General features: G+C 40.4%; 2 protein-coding genes across 3 annotated transcripts in view; both read right to left on the minus strand.

Annotated features, from left to right (window-relative positions):
* Positions 1–3,046: 3,046 nt before the first annotated feature.
* Positions 3,047–10,873, minus strand: ddx5 (DEAD (Asp-Glu-Ala-Asp) box helicase 5). 2 transcript variants are annotated; one of them, XM_057861667.1, is made up of 13 exons: positions 10,704–10,873; positions 9,926–10,103; positions 9,707–9,803; positions 7,116–7,249; positions 6,979–7,044; positions 6,746–6,887; positions 6,486–6,646; positions 6,234–6,406; positions 5,624–5,734; positions 5,487–5,548; positions 5,341–5,400; positions 3,894–4,115; positions 3,047–3,737 (listed from the first exon to the last, which is right to left on the minus strand). In XM_057861667.1, exons 1-13 carry the CDS (start codon positions 10,754–10,756, stop codon positions 3,367–3,369), a joined length of 1,830 nt encoding a protein of 609 aa, XP_057717650.1. In that variant the 5' UTR covers positions 10,757–10,873; the 3' UTR covers positions 3,047–3,366. The 2 variants fall into 2 exon arrangements, with proteins under 2 accessions (XP_057717650.1, XP_057717651.1); XM_057861668.1 differs by having other exon boundaries at positions 3,565–3,737; positions 3,881–4,115.
* Positions 10,874–11,880: 1,007 nt separating this feature from the next.
* The window catches only part of smurf2 (SMAD specific E3 ubiquitin protein ligase 2), a 119,479-nt gene continuing 112,606 nt past the window's right edge, over positions 11,881–18,753 (minus strand). The window contains exon 19 of the mRNA XM_057860979.1: positions 11,881–17,317. Coding sequence (XP_057716962.1) covers positions 17,218–17,317 — 100 coding nt within the window. The 3' untranslated portion in view covers positions 11,881–17,217. The remainder of the gene's footprint in view (positions 17,318–18,753) is intronic.

The following is an 18,753-nucleotide window of genomic DNA, read 5'->3' on the forward strand; positions in this document are numbered from 1 at the left end:
AAGTGCAATCACATTCGTAAATGAATGGCTTCTGGTTTTTGAAATGTAAATAAACCAATCTATTGTGATAAAACAACAAAATTGCACTAACTGCATTAACCATCAAAGTGAAGTCTAACTGTAACTGTAGTCTTGAAACAAATCTGAATAAGGAAAAACATTGCAATAAAAAATTGCAAACTGGTTAAACTTGAGAGAAGCTGAGCTGTGTCATGACAGAACATCTCTTCAATGATATCTGGCGCCATCTAGCGTTGTGAATGGGGAGATTAGCTGAGATGTGTCATGACAGAACATCGCTTAAATGATATCTGGCGCCATCTAGCGTCGTGAATGGGTATAATGTCTCGACCGCGAATGTAAGACGACCCTTTTTCAGTCTTATTTCAATGAAAAAAACACCGTTGTATATTCGGGCCAATACGGTAGTACTTAACCCTTTATAGTAGGGATGTCCTGATCGCATATTGTTGCAACCGAGTCCGACTACTGGTTTTGAGAATCTGCCTATATAAAATCCCAATCTGAAACCCAAAAAAGTATTCCCCCCACAGTAGTTTTATTGATTTTCAAACTGATAGTTCACACCATCAAAAAAAAATATATGATGATTATTAACCTCCAGCTTCACCCCCCCCCCCCCCCCCCCCCTTTATAATCCATAAACACCAATTTACATTCCACCGCTTGATCCAGTGAACCTCATATTGGTTTCATCTTCTTGAGATAACTAATAAAAGGTCCTCAAAACTTTGTTGTTTGGCCTAAAAAAATATATGTAATGCGTTCTAGAGGTATTACTGATAGCATGATTTATCCAAGGTTTGGCAGAGGGTCCATGATGCAATTTCCATACTAGGGTAAAACATTTGTTTTCCATTGGTTAACCAAGATTAATAACTGTCTGTTCATTTTGATTGTAAGGATGTTTCTTTGGAAACAATCCCAAGTCCCAACAAAAAAAATTTTTTGGGTCCGAGAGGAATGTCTTTTAAAATCAGTTTGTCCAAAGTCCCCTTTGAATCTGCCGATACAGAGTTCCAATCCCATACCGAAAAAATGTTTTTGAAGCATTTGCACTCCTTGTGATTTTTCAAGTTCACCCATTTAGATAATAGGTAGAAGTCTGAATTTTCAATCATAGATGCATTTCCTCTTATAGACACATAATCTTAAAAAAATAAAAATAAATCCAGAACTCACATTGTATGATTTTTCAATAATTTATTTTTAATTTACTGGGGTTCATAAGTACTTGTACCCCTGAGAAAATCAGTGCTAATATAAAGTGCAGAAGCCGTTGTTTGCAATTACAGAGGTCAGACACTTTCTGTAGTTCTTCACCAGGTTTTCACATATGGAAACAGGGTTTTTGGCCCATTCCTCTACAAGCATCTTCTCTAGATCTGTCAGGTTTCAGGGCTGTCATTGAGAAACACCAAGTTTCAGCTCTAGCCAAAGATTTTCTATTGAATTGAGGTCTGGAGACTGGCTAGGCCACTCCAGAACCTTGACGTGCTATTTATGAAGCTAATTTTGACCAATTTTGAATGCTCTGACTGTGGGAAGGAGGTTATTCCCGAAAATCTCACAATACATGGCCCTAGTCATCCTCTCCTAGATACAATGCAGTCGTCTATTCCCATATGCAGAAAAACACCCCCAAAGAATCCCCATGCTTCTCAGTAGGGAGTGTTCTTGGGATGGTACTCATCATTGTTCTTCCTCCAAACACTATGAGTGGAATTAAGACCAAAAAGTTCCATTCTGATCTCATATCACCACGACTTCCTCCCATGACCCCTTTGGATCATCCAAAGGGTCATTGGCAAACTTAAAATGGGCCTGGACATGTGCTGGTTTCAGCAGGGGAACCTTCCGTGCCATGCATAATTTTAAACCATGACCTCTTTGTGTATTACCAACAGTAACCTTGGATATGGTGGTCCCAGTTCCTTTCAGGCCATTGACCAGCTCCTCCTGTGCGGTTCTTGGTTGATTCCTCACCATTCTAAGGATCATTGAGACCCTGTCAGGTGCAAATTGCATGGAGCCCTAAAGAGACTGAGTCATGTTTGCCTCCTCAATTTTCTAATAATTGCTCCAACAGAGGATTTTATATCACCAAGCTGCTTGGCAATTGCCCCGTAACCCTGTCCAGCCTTGTAGAGGTCTACAACCCTGTCTCTGGTGTCTTTGGACTTTTTTAAAGGTAGAATGACAACTCTGAATGTCATAATTATTGTTGACTCTCAGGGGTACAAATACGGTACTTATGAACCCCAGTAAATTAGAAATATTTTTTTCATCATAATTTCTGGATTTTTTTTAGATGACTTCTCCACCAGTGGAAATACATGTATGCTTGAAATTCCAAACCTTTACCCATTTCCCAAGTGAGTGAACTTGCAAAATCACAAGGGGTACACATACTTGTGCGCCTGTGTATATGCCTTGATAAATCCCAATTTTTCTCATGGAACCTGCAGATGCACGTTGCCATTGTTTTTTGTTTAGAATTTTCAAAATTAGTCTCCAAATCATTAAAATCTATGCATCAAATGTGATATATTTGGCTATAAAGGGTCAAGACCTTGCATATTTTGGGATATGGAACTACAAATTAAAATTTGGCCGTGTAGCCTACACGAATAACGCTCGGGTGTCATCTCAGGTTTCTGCCTCATGTCTAATTTTTTTTTTTTCATGAAGTGTTAAAGCAGAATGTAATCAAATTTGATAAAGTTATGGCTGCCAATTTTTTAAAAAAAACCATTTTTAATTCATTGCTTGCCATTGACAATAGACTTTGTACCCAATTAACATTCGGATTGGACGTTTATCACCATCAAAGGCAGTCAAATGTTAAACGCCCCTTTAGTTGCCCTGGTATAGCAGACTCACCGCTGTTCCAGTGTGAAAAATACAGGCAGAAGAATCTGGCTGTGCCAGGCAACCCTTTTAAGGGTTCATAACTAAACGTGTAACGACGACCAGTGGCCAAAAGTGGCAGTACATTCATTTCCAAATCAACACAAGATGACAAGTGAATTTTTTGTTTTTATTGTAAAGATCATGCAGCGCACTTCCATGGTGGTAGGTAACATCACTTTCAAGGATACGCATGAAAACACAGTACTCCTGAAATTACTTAGTACAAAACATAACTAAACATTACCGAGGAATGTAACAAATTAAATAGCAATAGAGTGGTAGAACGGGGAGGAGAGAACATGTGCAAGACTATTTTTTTGCACTGCAGATCTTAAAATGCTCAAAAGGTTAAAGATGTTTATAACCCAGTTGTGTAAATACAAAAAACCTAGATAAGGAAGGTAACTTAAAAAGCAATAAATTACTTTGCGTTTACTGAGGGAACTGCGGTTGCATGGGGTAGGGCGTGATCCCTGGGGGAGGAGGGGGCTGTGCTTGGGGGAAGGAGTATGGAGGGTGACTTGCACCGTTCTGCTGCACTTGGAAGTTGTTCTGAGGTGGGAAAGATGCTGCCTGGTTGTTGAACGACTGTCCGTTGCCATTGTAGCCCCCGCTAAAGCCATTGCTAGCACCGCCGCTCCCCCCGTAGCCTCCGTTCTGAGCATTTGTGCTAAAGCTTTTGTTTGGTCCGTTGTCGTAGCCTCTACTGCTATCCCGCTCTCTAAAACCGCCAAAATCTCGCCGTCCCGAAGAATAGCGATCCCTGCGGTCGAAATCACCACCTCTGCCTCCCCTTGAACGACCTGTAAAAAGGGAGCGGAACGGCGTTAACGATTAGTTTACGACAAACTCAACAACCGATAGACAAAAGATGACATCCTCTTGAGATGACATCGGCAGAGAAGTAAAAGCGGCTGTGTTAGACAGCACCGTTTCCGTATCTCACCAATTTGATTTACCTCCTCTGATTTCACCCATTTGGAGGAGCTTGGGGTTGATGGCCTGGTTGGCCTCGCGGAGAACAGAGATGAGGTCGCTGGCCTGCCGCACGTTGTTGGGGGTGAAGAAGGTGTAGGCCGTGCCAGTCTTTTGGCTACGGGCCGTTCTGCCAATGCGGTGGATATAATCCTCAGAGTTGTTGGGGTAGTCAAAGTTGATGACAAATTTCACGTCCTCAACATCTGTAAGATTGTGTTGCGGTGTGGCAAAGTGGAAGAGGAGGACAGCACAGACGTGCGTCGGCACCACCACAACAACCAGATCAAACAAAGCACCGTTAGTAGCGTCGCGGGCTTGGAAAAGCTACAAAGTCCTAAAGGCTGCAAAAATGGCAATTTGGAAAAAACTCATTCAAATGTATGGGGGAGACTACAGTGGGAAGAGAACCGATGCACACTCCAGTCAGTTAGGAGGCAAAAAAATGAGGTGTGGGAGAAAAAGAAAAAAAAAAAAAAAAAGTCCTCCAGGTTGTGACCAGCCCACAAAAAACAAATCACCGAGTCTTACCCTTCCTTGGAGTATGCATTCACTAGTCCGTTCCCATCGCAGCGAACCCCCCACCCCACATTGTCTACACAGTAGGGCTACTATGCACACTACTGCCTCCTAGTGTCAGCAATAGACTCAAAGTCCACTTGTCAACACACTGGCGAGAAGGTGCTACGTTCACACGGGCAGTCTTTAGCCAACAAAGTGGAGATGTGAACCAGTTTGCAGGATGCCTCCAAAAACGGGGCACCCCGGGGCAACTTTGTCCCAGCGATCGCATAGTCTCTCGTAGGCAGGTCTCGACATGACTTTTGTAACACAGGTGAGGGAGGAGTGTGAGCTTGGAATTTGTCCAACTAGCATGTCCCACTGTCACCAAAAGCGCCAGTAGCCATGTTATTGCAGAGGTGAGATTCCAATCGATCTTACAAGCTGCTCATCCGACAAGTTGAACTGCAACAGTGACGCCACCCATGCTTTACAACACGTCTACGCAACCGAAAGCGCCTTTTGGAAATGACTCGGGACTTGGCGGCGGGGCTTTCAGCTGGGACCGTTACAGAGCCTGGGTGTGTGACGCAGTCCAAACAGTTGCCAGAGAACAGGCGAGCGTGTGGGGGTGGGGGGACTGGATTTCCCCCACTTTTAGATAGGCCAGCGCGTTGTATGCGGCACTCGGACCTTGACACCTCTGCTTATGTGCGCGACTGGGAGACCCGTGCCTCGCCAGTCAGGACATCAAGAATCCTCCTTCCCCCTCTGGACACCTGGGCTTGTCATGCCAAGGCCCTGCCATACACACTGCTCCTTTGGGCCAGGGGAGAGACTCAGAAAGAAGCAGAAAAGTTAAAGAAAGCAAATATACTTTCTTCTAAAAAAAAACTGCCAACATTTCAGTGCGTCATGGGGAATACTGACCTAAGCCACGGGACGCAACGTCAGTGGCAATCAGAATTGGGGCCTTTCCGTATTTAAACTCTGAAAACAAAGCGAGAAAAATGTTACAACGATATTGTTACAACTTTCAGATATACGAATGTCACAATGGGCGAGAGCAAACTTGCCATTGAGAACCCAGTCTCGCTCCTGCTGGCTCTTATCCCCATGGATTCCCATAGCTGGCCATCTAAACAAACCAAAGAATATTAGCGTGCCTAAGAGTATTTATAGTCTTTTTTTTTAAAGTCTCTTCAAAACCTACCCATCCCTCCTCATCCTCCTTGTCAGATCATCACATCGCCTCTTTGTCTCAACGAAGATGATGGTCTTGTTCTCCTTCTCGCTCATAATTTCCTCCAGCAAGCGAATGAGCCTTTTGGAACAGAAAAAATATGAACACTTTATATATGGCAAGAGACTTTTTAGCCATTAAAAAAAAAAAAAAAATAAATAAATAAAAAAATAACTCAAACCTCCGGTGTCAACATACGTACATACATGGGCATCACATTTGGAGTCAGGTAGGCCACAATATTAAGTGGCCTACAAGAGTCACAAAATTATTGATTTTAAAACATACAGAACATCTGCCTTTGGGAGGTAAAATTAAAATGTATGAAAACCCAATATATGGCCCCAATGACACTCTAAAGTAGATTTTATATAACAATTACATAGTATTTAACCCAATACCAACTATTGACAATGACATATCCATATCATTAAAATGGGGAGGACTGGCTGTGAATGCTCATGCTTCAGTGCCATTGACTGAGCCAGACGTCCAATTCATTTTAACTTTCACCCTCTCAAAGTCAAAATAAGCATGATTGCTAACAATAAATGTAGTTGTCACAAGATAATGTACTAACTTGTTTTCCTTCTCTCCGTCACTGCATACATCAACTATTTGAAGGATGTTGTGGTTGGCGCTGAGCTGCAGTGCGCCGACATTGATCTGCACGTAGTCTTTGAGGAAGTCTTCAGCTAGCTGACGCACCTCTTTAGGCCAGGTGGCGCTCCACATTAGCGTCTGGCGATCAGGCTGGAATAGTGATAAATGCATTGTTGAGCATACTGGAAAATTTTACTCAGGAGTCTTAAGTCTAAATTTTATAACTCACTCGAATCTGGTCCACAATTTTTCTGATCTGTGGTTCAAAACCCATGTCCAACATTCTGTCAGCTTCGTCCAAAACTAGGTAAGTGCAACGGCGCAGATTGGTCTTTCCTGCTTCGAGGAAGTCTATGAGTCTGCCTGGAGTGGCGATGCAGATCTCCACACCTTTGCGAGAATTTTTTTTTTTTTAAAGTTTTGATGACCTCAATTTGCTGCCATTGATTCATCAACGGCTATGATATAAATGAAATTCTAAACCTTTACCTCTCTCAAGATCCCGAATCTGCGGACCCTTGGGCGCTCCTCCATAGATGCAAGTGGACTTCAGGCGAGAAGCTCTACCATACTCTGCAGCAACCTGTTGCACCTGCTGTGCCAGCTCACGTGTTGGTGCCAACACCAAGCACTGTCAAAAAAATAAGATATATTTAGCTAATCACGACCAAACGCTCATTTTTATGTATGTGTTTCTGATGTAAGTCCAAAACAGTACTTACAATTGGTCCGTCACCACGCTCCAGGAAAGGCTGGTGGTTGATGTGAACGATTGCAGGTAACAGATACTGTAAAGCACAGGCAAAATTACAACACATTCAACGTTAAGAAGTAATCTCAAATTGTCATCCAGCCTTACCGAGAGAGTTTTGCCAGAACCGGTTTGTGCGATGCCGACCATATCGTGGCCACTCAGTGCTAAAGGCCAGCCCTGAGCCTGAATGGGTGTCGGCTCGGTCCAGTTTTGCTTGTTGATCACATCCATAACGTAGGCTGGTTCAAAGAAAATACATTTAACCATTTATAGGGCACTTTATCTCATTGGCTGCCACTGACGGCACTCGACGACCAATTCATTCTCGCGCCGTCAGTGGCACTCAAACATGAGCATTCATGGCCAGTCCTCCCAGTTTAAATGAATTTGACGTCTGTCGCCAATACTCGCAATGTTGCAATTCTAGTGCTGCTGTATTTGTTAAATACAATTTTCCATTTAGAAATAGCTTGTTTTTCCATTTAATAGTTTTAATGTAGAATATTGTTGATTGATTTCTTGACCAATGTAGCGATTATTATGTTGCCAAATTGGAGAATATCGTGTGCCTTGTAAGCATGTCGCGATAAATTTTAGGCGATATATTGTCAATTTTTCTCATCAATTCGACAACGCAAGGAAGTGACTACATCCTGATAAATCACCCATTCAAATGCAATTGTTATTCTTAAAACACATTTAATAATAATAATAATAAAAAAAACGATTTATAACGAGTCACTGGAAAGTTAGCCAAGTGCAGAATATGAAATAGGCGAGAACCCCAATTCCATTTTTCGTTCTCTGCCAATTAGAACCCATAAAAAGTTCACAGTATTTTATCCAAAATTACTCGCGTCTTGCAAAGTCCACATGTTAGCAAATTTGAAGACAATTTCATTGCCAATCAGATTTTTCATAATGGCCGTCTTTTTAACCCTTTAACACCAAACTTGTCAGATGAGACACATTTACGCATATCATCTTTGAAGCCTCGTAACGCTGTAACTACGTCACCCACATGCCGTTGGTTGCCCTCATTTGAAAGTACGGAAATTGATGTCCACACCAGTTTTTATTTGAAGTCAATCGGCCAAGTAAAACGGGAGATAATGTCATTTTTATTGCACTCATAAATATGCATTAAAACGCTGCATGAACCATGTGTCTACCGAAAACGAAAGCAGCACAAAAGACTACATAGAGCCGTTGTGATGTCAAGAAGGACGAACCTAATGTGAACATTTTTAATTGACGAGCAAGGCGCCAACTAAGGAAAAGGAGACACGCAAATCAAGCAACAGCCGGTTGGATTGATAGGGAGACTTTGAAACGTGCAGAATGAATCGAAAACTAAATTAAGCGCAAGCTAATGCATTATTTTATTAACTCAAGGAATAGGATGAGCTGTATGTGTCACTCTTTTCCTTGGATTAGTCTGTGTATCGGCGAGTAGAAGTGACAGCAGCGCGCAAACTGCAGAAGAGAAGGCTGTGGGACGTTGTATGTGACACAGCTCAGTGACCTGTTAAAAAAAACAAACTTTATTGAGTGCGCAAAAAAAAAAAAAAAAAAAATATTGTGTCGCATGCCTGAAAAAATTGAACTACTTGTCAATATTTCTGAAAACACTTTTTTTCAATGTAATATTTTCTTCTTTACTATGAATATTTTCAATTTTTATATAGATGTGTGTTCGAGAAGCTTAATTGCATGTACATATATACCTTTGATAAGGTGATGGGTACAATACCTAACTTCACAACGAGATCCTCCAAACCCTTTTTGTGTTGGATGATATAGTTTTTCCCATTATTTTGCACTGTATATAACCAGTTTTGACCATAGTATGTGTAAAGGCCAAAAACGCCTATGACCATACCTGCTGCTTGTGTTGAATTGTCTAACATAAAACTATTCATCTCATTTTTTCTACTGAATGTTATCCTAACAAGTTAAATATGTTTGGTTGTCAGTGGGACATCAACATTACAAATTTTGAAAAAAAGACTGGGATTTTTTTGTGTGTGTGTCTTTTTGGGTCCAAAATGTGGATTAAAATTGGTCAGTGAAGAAAACAACAGTTTGGAAATGAAGTTCAAGGTGTCCTGAAAAAAGGGACCCAACTTGGCCATTGTGAACAGTTTTTCCTTTGATATATAAAGGCAACATCAAAGGCATGTAAATTCAGCCAAAATAGGCTTAGGTGTTAAAGGGTTAAAGCTATTGTTATAGTAGAATCTGAAGTATGCAAGATTAACTCCAGAAATATACATTTCACATGTTGAACATGACTTCATTTTATTTTGAAACGTTCACCGGAGGCACATTCGCTAAGCCACCAAATGTAAGCTTCACACAAAAGTTCACTTCTCTTTTCGTCACGCAAGTGGTGTCTGTGCCTCATGTACGTGTGCACGCAATGCAGCACACAACAACATACATGCGGTGATAAAATTACCCTCTCTTTTTTATTTACCAAGCAATTAAATGAATATTACATATTGCAACAGGTTTAGAGACTTGTATTGCAAAGTGTTCCCACCCCTATGTGAAGAGCCTGGCAGCCTAAAGCTTTAAATGTCTTGGATGTCCATTGTTGTCAATTGCAGGCAACGATGAAATTAAAAATGTCAACAAAAGTAAAACCTTTGCGAGTACTTATCATTTTCTCTTATTAACAGTTTAGTACTTACATGGAAAGCTTGCCTCGTGGAAATTTACAATTGGATTCGGGCAGTTTCTCCCCTTCACGGTGATTGTTTTAGCATTTCTATACTGTTCGACTGCTTGCTATAAGTGGAAGGGGGGGGAAAAAGAATTACTACAGCACCAGTGGCGATTGCATAATGCCAACACGTGGGACCCAGTCGCACAGACGTGTTGCATAACACTTGGAGCTTGCCGATACTCACCAGAGGCCTCCTCGATACGTCTGGATGCTCCTGGTAAAAGTTTTTCTCAAACTTTGGAAGCTCGTCCAGATTCCAGTGTTTCTTCCTCAGGCGATCGCCGGGGTTGCCGAACTTTCCTCCGCCACCACCACCTCCACCGCCGCGGCTACCACCAAAACGGTGCGGGCCACCACCGTAGCTGAAATACACCAAATTCGATCAAGCAAGGCACATTAAAAGTGTTCGGTCGAGGGTTAAATAGTGTAAATGTGTCTGAACTACGTCATTGTAATACTGTCTACCTAGTTGTTATATACTTTCCAACCAGTAGAGGAACAATGGAAACAACCGGCATTTTGGATGTGCTTTACCATAAGCACATGGCGGAAAAAATCCGGATAGCGATGCACAATAACCAGTGCTGCGCGTTCAACACAACCAAGAAGTCATGTGAATGAATAAAAGCTTCGATACGTGCACAAACCTTCAACTACAACGACGCTGGATAACGTAAAACGTCGAACAAGCTAACAAAGTAGTAGCATCAAGCTAGCGAAAAGCCGCCATTGCAGGCACGAGGCCAGAACAGGCCTCAGGCCAAAGGCACATTCGACAGGCTTTTAGCAGACTTAAACAACTGCCATTTCCCCAACAATTTTGTTGACGTCAAAACAGTGTTTTAATACGTTAACTGCAGAAAGACGTAAGGGATTACACATTATTCTCATAGTTATACTCGGTCCGCCATTTTCCACGAGGGGAAAACCGCCTTGAACAAACGATTAGGGCATGTACTCACCCACGGTCTCTGTCTCTATCTCTGCCGCGGTCTCTGTCGGAATATCCAGGCATGTTGGTTGCTATTCGTGAGTTGTTAGATCTATATGTAAAAAAAAAAAAAAGAGCTAAATAAACGGATCCAGCTACCGACTAAGTCGAGATCGGTAGCGGTGCTGAAATGCCGGCTTGGAAAAAAGGAGGTCCGGTTTATATAGCAAGCGGAAGTACGACTTCCGCCGTATTCATCCGCTGTGCGGGGGTTTCAACTTCGCGGAACAACAGCTCTAGGCTTAATACAAGTGGTTGACGTCTAAAGTGTTATTCGGAATGTGTATGTAGGAAACCAAAATTCAAAAATGAAAAGACTACATATACTGTTGGCTCTGCTATTCAACGTGTCGCCGATTTCAAGGAACTACTGAAACTGCGGATGAATATGTTCTAAACAAAATTCGGTTATGCGGTCGCTCGTGATATACCATAAATGACGTCAGTAGGACCAACCCAAACATGAACGCACTTTCACGTACACGTCTTGTCTCAGTTTACAATTATGTTTATTCATTTCTAGGGCTGTATCCAATAATGTGTAGACATCCCTGCCCCTGTACAAATGGTAGGTTCTGCGATTATGAAAAGAAAAAACGAGAGACCGGGATAAATATTATTTAATTGTACGTATATAATTAATATGACCAAAAATCAGTAGATTGTGGGTGGGGGCTGCGGGAAAAAAACGTGTCATTTTTAAGAGAATAAATAAATAAATAAATTATGTGGCTGTACAAGTGTGCACACCCTTCTGTGCTCATAATTGACCTTAAGAGGTTAAAAAAAAACTAATGTAAAGAGAGAATGGCACACATCTGCTACATTACCTTTGCCACGTATACTCAGGGGTGAAAGTGGTTAGAATTTCTTGCCGGAACTCCTCGACGTGAAGGTCGCCACGAGCCAGAAATTGTATTTATTTATTTTTTTTCCTTTCCTTTTTTTTTTTTTTTTTTTTTTGGGGGGGGGGGGGGGGTCAAAACAACTGAAATGAAAAGAAAACTGTTTTGGTCAGTTATTTATTACACGTACAAAACAGATTTTTATTCAAAATTTTATTTTTTTCAATGATTTGCAAAATAAAAGTTAACAAGTTAACAGCAATAACCCCAACCTCCATCTCCTAATTTTTATTTTACCTCATTTCCTCACATGCTAAATGCTAAACTATCAAAATTGAAGTTACTGTAAGCATTTACTTTTTGTTTTTTAATAATAAAGATGTTCTGAACCTCCCCATCAGAGCAAATAAAACTAAATATGATAAATAAGCCTTCTCAACTCTTGCCTTGCTCTTTTTGTCTTTTTTTTGTTGCATCAATTCAACATGCCCCCCCCCCGTTTCAGAAAAAATTTCACATTTGAACCAATCAGCGAGAACCTTCTCTGGTGATCACATTTCAGTATGTCAGCCAATTGAACAGATAAATGAGTCCAGCCGTTTTGCTTTGCTGCGTGCATTCGCACGTTGACGTGACTCGTCATCGTCAGACTCAGATAACTGCAGCAGCTGGGGAAACCTCCATGCTGTCCGTGGAATAAAATAAATAATAAATATCGGAGGATACGGATTACGCTACACAAGCCCTTTATTATGCTTGTTGTTAACACTTATGTAAATCGGATGTTGGTAGATTGCTTTCTTCTTGGAAATAAAATGCATGTGTGGCAGCCTTGTATTTATATATTTTTTTTTACATAGCGTTTTGACAGTTGCGGTCATATTTTCGGAATCAAAGCACCGTATACCGGAACAGGGTTCTGGCCCTGAATCTTATACCGGAACTGCGTTCCGGCCCTGAATCTTATACCGGAACTGCGTTCCTGACCGTTCTGGCCCACTTTCACTCCTGCGTATGCTGTATAATATATAAATATGCTGGGTGTCACTACACCGCACCAAAAGTAATTCAAAGCAAAAGAGAAGCTTTATAAAGTCAACATACCATTATTTAACAAGGTTTTCACTCCCCTCATGCAAGACTTTGTGCAAAGAAATTATTTTCTGCCTCATGTTTTTACATCTCAGAGGAATTTCCCATACCTTTATCTTCAGGGGTATCAGAGAATTCGCAGGGGGTGGTTAGTAAAATCCATTTCAAATGTAAATAATCAGCATATTTGAGCACTCACTCTTCTGTGTGGCAGTTTTTCCAATTTAAATCTGAAAGGAGTAACAACAAAAGCAAAGCAGGAAAGGGGAAACCAAAGACAAGATTTTATATTTGTACAAAGTCTTAAATTGTTAGACAAAGGCAAGTTTAATTAGAACTAATTACACACAAAAATAAAATACTCTTACAAAATGGTAGTGTTAACATACATCAAATTGCATCAGTCAGCTAGGAGAGATAATAGTCCTAGTGGATCATGCTATAAATCAAATCCAGGAAGGCAAGGGGTGCATCTCTTGATCCTAACTGGTTTGAGAAGAAGCCAACTTCTTCAGTGAGAGGCAGCAATGAGGCGGCGTTGAGCATAGTGTCGGAAGTGTGATCATCTATCTTCTTGTGCACTGGACTTCTAAGTGGGTGAATATGCCCTGCAGGTCACCATTCAATACCAATAGCAACCTCCCTCTGGTTTTGTGCAACTCATTTGCCCCAAATTCGACAAAATCAGTATCTAATTAAGTTAAACATAAATTACAGGATGTTTACTCCACATATGAACAATATATTTTTACTGTACAAAGCACCTTGTGAGGACACTTGTCACTTTGCATTCACATGTTTACATTTAAAGAACAACATAACAGTTAACTTTTTTGTGTGATGCAAATGTTAAGAACAGTCCACGGTCAGAGAGATTGCTAAACAGGCAGCATCTTTTAGAAAACATTCAAGAATTTTATGTTCAATAGTAGAAAACAAATGGAACATTATCTGCAATATAACAGAGTGTCATTCCATTCAACTAAGTTCCGAGCAAGTGTTCAGGTATGCAACAATTAGTCAATTTAAGGTACAATGTTCAAATTTTGCTTCTTTAAAAAACAAACAGGAAAAACTAATCCAAAATTTATTAAACTTATCAGTGTTGCCATTTTTTATTCTTGTTAAAAGGTTGTTGTTGTGTTTTTTTTTGGGATGGGGGGACACTAACAAGCATTAATATTGTATGTGGACTTCACAAATAAATCAGTCATTATATTATTTGGAGCTACAGTACAGGCCGAAAGTTTTGACACATCTCATCATTTGTGCGTTTTCTATATTTTCTTTACTATTTACATTGTAAATTTTCATTGGAAACATCAATACTATGAATGGAATTACATACTCTACAAAAAAGTGAAATACAGTGGGGCACATAAGTATTTAGTCAACCACTAATTGTGCAAGTTCTCCCACTTGAAAATATTAGAGAGGCCTGTAATTGTCAACATGGGTAAACCTCAACCATGAGAGAATGTGGAAAAAAAACAACAGAAAATCACATTGTTTGACTTTTAAATAATTTATTTGCAAATCATGGTGGAAAATAAGTATTTGGTCAATACCAAAAGTTCATCTCAATACTTTGTTATGTACCCTTTGTTGGCAATAACGGAGGCCAAACGTTTTCTGTAACTCTTCATAAGCTTTTCACACACTGTTGCTGGTATTTTGGCCCATTCCTCCATGCAGATCTCCTCGAGAGCAGTGATGTTTTGGGGCTGTCGTCTCGATACATGGCCCCATTCATTCTTTCCTTTACACAGATCAGTCGTCCTGGTCCCTTTGCAGAAAAACAGCCCCGAAGCATGATGTTTCCACCCCCATACTTCACAGTGGGTATGGTGTTCTTCGGATGCATTTCAGTATTCTTTCTCCTCCAAACACGAGAACCTGTGTTTCTACCAAAAAGTTCTATTTTGGTTTCCTCTGACCCTAACACATTCTCCTAGTCCTCTTCTGGATCATCCAAATGCTCTCTAGCGAACCGCAGACGGGCCTGGACGTGTACTTTCTTCAGCAGGGGGACACGTCTGGCAGTGCAGGATTTCAGTCCCTAGCGGCGCATTGCGTTACTGATAGTAGCCTTTGGTACCGTGGATCTCAGCTCTCTGTAGGTCATTCACTAGGTCCCCCCGTGTGGTTCTGGGATTTTTGCTCACCGTTCTTGTTATCATTTTGACGCCACGGGGTGAGATCTTGCATGAAGCCCCAGATCGAGGGAGATTATCAGTGGTCTTGTATGTCTTCTATTTTGTAATAATTGCTCCTACAGTTGATTTCTTCACACCAAGCGTTTTACCTATTGCAGATTCAGTCTTCCCAGCCTGGTGCAGGTCTACAATTTTGTCTCTGGTTTCCTTCGACAGCTCTTTGGTCTTGGCCATAGTGGAGTTTGGTGTGTGACTGACTGAGATTGTGGACAGGTGTCTTTTATACCGATTTTGAGTTAAAACATGTCATTAATACAGGTAACGAGTGGAGTCTCGTTAGAAGAAGTTAGACCTCTTTGACAGCCAGAAATCTTGCTTGTTTGTAGGTGACCAAATACTTATTTTCCACTCCAATTTGGAAATAAATTCTTTAAAAATCAAACAATGTGATTTTGTTTTTTTCCATATTCTGTCTCTCATGGTTGAGGTTTACCCGTGTTGACAATTGCAGGCTTCTCCAATCTTTTCAAGTAGGAGAACTTGCACAATTGGTGGTTGACTAAATACTTATTTGCTCCACTGTAACTGAAAACATGTTTTATATTCTTTCTTTAAAGTATCCACCCTTTGCCCTGATTACTTTTTTTTGCATACTTTTGGCACTCTCTCGATGAGCTTCAAGATGCAGTCACCTGATAAGGTTTTCACATCACAAGTATGCCTTATCAGGGTTAATAAGTGGAATTTCTTGTTTTTTTCAATAGCGTTCGGACCATAATTTGTATTGCATTGAATGAGGTGTGTCCAAACTTTTGGCCTGTACTCCATATGGATGCCAAAGATAAATGCTGACGCTATCTAGGCCTTTGGGCACTAAGAACAAAAGCAAATATTCGAAGTCATGCTTACAACCCAATTAAGATTGAGTTACTTGACAATTAGGTGAAAAATACAAACAAAACATGTTTAGCTACATAATTATATCAGTAGATTTTAAAGGGTCTGCTCAGTGTTATCATGATTCAACAATGACGGATCTATAGCCCCTATTAGACATGCCCTGAAGTCTGGTAATGTGATGGTGTTTGAACGAATTACGTTAATGTGTGACTGCAATTACTTTACTCTGACATTACAGTACATGGTAATTTGCTGTCTAGCTTCCTATTGAGAATCCCGGAACCAATTGCAGTAGGCGTTGTTGTCTGAATACAAACGGTAATGTTTTGCTTCAGACGCACAGGTTGATGACATAGATATCATACAACTAGAGCGCATGCCGGAGTACTTGACGTTTTCTTTTTCTTCACCATAATACGGAACAACAACTTTTGACAGGCAGTAAGCAAGGAACATAGAAACGTTCAAGATGGCAAACCGGAAAGACAGTTAAGTCCGACAGGAGGACTGGATAAACATGTAAATGGGACAGTGCGTTATTTTTTTTATACATTATTTTTTTCGTAAATAAACCTTGTTTTTGAGGTCATGCCTTTTTCAATCTTTTTTTTTTTGTTCACTCCTCAATCTGTATGTCTGACAGCATGATCCGGCACATTCAGTGTAAAATGAGGGCCAAATCGTACGTTAATGTAGCGCTATTTATATCTAAAAGCGGCTAATCATGTGTGTGTAAAGTTTGCAAGCCTATATAACATCTGTTAAAGATTATAAGCGTTTTAAATAAACCAAAATACTGTAATCAATCAGTTTTCTTAGTAATTCCGTTTCTAATTTAGACAGTAACACTTTGTAATTTTCTGAAACAATGAAAACAGGGAGACTTGATATATTTTAGCAATAAATTAGATATATTAGAAATGTACTCAATCGCTTCCATTTCCCCTCTTATATAAAAATACTACATTGCAAGCGCTTTGTTCACATATTCATGTTCAAACAAACTAGGTGACAATGAGTGATGATGGGAATGCAGCTTGTGCAGCAACTCCTGGGGTTCCTTGATGCAGTCTTTGGAAAGAGATGGAAATAAGGCTGCCAAGTTCAGTCTCATTGTCACATCCGCACATGCAGCATTACCACTCGCTCCCATCTAATCAGTCCAAGGCACACTCCATATTGAGAATGAATGTTTCCAAGTGGTTACAGTAACCATCAATTACCCTGTACTACGCACCACTCCTTGTATATGCATTTGTTGGTTCAGAGTGATCCTTGCTACATGGAATAGTTATTTTTTTAAATGCTTGATTGAACGTAGAAAAAAAGAGGAAGAGCCAGCAAATCCTGCATGTTCCACGAGTTAGTAAATAGTCTGAGTTATTAGCAGCTGCAGAGTTTTTTTCAATAATAAAAAGACCAGAGTGGTCCGTGTGTGTGTAAAAAAAAATCATGGGGCTTCTGCAGGTTGTTGTGCTGTGCATCGTCAGACTCACTCCACAGCAAAGCCACATGTCTCCTCAATGGCAGTGAGTAACTTGTCATATAGTTTGTCATAACTTTCATAGGGGGGAATGTCGATCCGGTTGAAACTGGGGGAAAAACAAAAATGTAAATGAGTTTAAGATACGATAATTTGAGCATAATTAGCAAATATGCATGTATAACGTGGCAGTTCAATCAGCCAGTAAGTTAAAAAACAGTATTGATGATAATGCCCAAAAAATATAAGGGGAAACATCCTGATGTAATATTAACAAAATGTTTAACAAAAATAATAAATGACATATTAAGAGTTGTGTTTAACAGTTGTATAATAAAGTATTTAAGCATACGACACGAGAAAAAAAGTCTTAAATGGCATTATTATGTGAATTAGAATCATATTTTGAGACGATTCGACTATATGCAACAATTTAGCAAAACACAGATGACGAGAAATTAGTCTTTTAATCTGCCAGTTAGCCACGCCTACCATTATAGGGCTTTAGCGTCCCCAACAGGTGGATGACGTCAGCGGTAGACTGGGCTCATCGGTTTTTACTATTCAGCCCATTGAGGGGGAATTGTTCAGAACGAGGAAAACGCGACGAAGAGAGCTGCAAAATGTCATTGTTTCAGTCTCTCTACTCCAATATTTTTTACAGGATATTCTTTTTATCCAAGTATTTTTCCCCAATAGCTATATAAATGGCTTGAGAAGGACCAGTCAGCCCGTCGAGGGGGAACTATTCACAACGAGGAAAACGTGACGAAGAGAGCGGCAAAATGTCATTGTTTCTGTCTCTTTACTTCAATATTTTTACAGGATATTCTTTTTATCCAAGTATTTTCCCCAATTGCTAAATAAATGGCATGGTCATGACAAATAACAGTCTTGTGCTAAATGGAATATGAAATAATAAAAATCCATTTATTCAAGACGACATGGCAAAATTACTTCATAATGGTCAAAACTGTCGACTTCACCTTTACTGTCGCACCTCCCGAACGATATTTTATGATACCTAAATCGGACGTATGTCATTTCCCTTCCCCGGCTTCGGAGAATGTAAACAAACCAGGAGGAGTGACAGCTAGCCGACATGCTAACCCGAACCGAGTGATATTTCAAAGTCTTCGAAGCGGAAAATCACACATAACTAGCCTGGATTATTTGACATGACGAGCCGGTTGTCGATTGTTTTCGTGGATCGGCCAACCGCCCGGCGGAGAGCAATGTACAGTTCGTTCCCCGGAGGAGGGTGGCTGGAGTTGTTGTGCAGCTAACATGGTGCTAATGAGCATGAGGAGAGCTTTTTACATGCCTATCAATGATCAAACGTAAGTAGTCCTTTATTTAAAGGAAGTTTGTAGTGTTTACTTTGTAATCGCTGTATTCGTATTTGACATAATACAAAACAAGATGTTTACTCACTTCCTCATAAGTCCAATGGTCCCACAGTAAATATCCACGGTGAATGGGAACCTTTTGAAACTCCAAAAAGGCGCATACGCCTCTCCCGCATACAGAATGATTTTTCTGCAG

This window comes from Corythoichthys intestinalis, chromosome 16 (genome assembly GCF_030265065.1).
Source record: "Corythoichthys intestinalis isolate RoL2023-P3 chromosome 16, ASM3026506v1, whole genome shotgun sequence".
Taxonomy (NCBI): Eukaryota; Metazoa; Chordata; class Actinopteri; order Syngnathiformes; family Syngnathidae; genus Corythoichthys; species Corythoichthys intestinalis.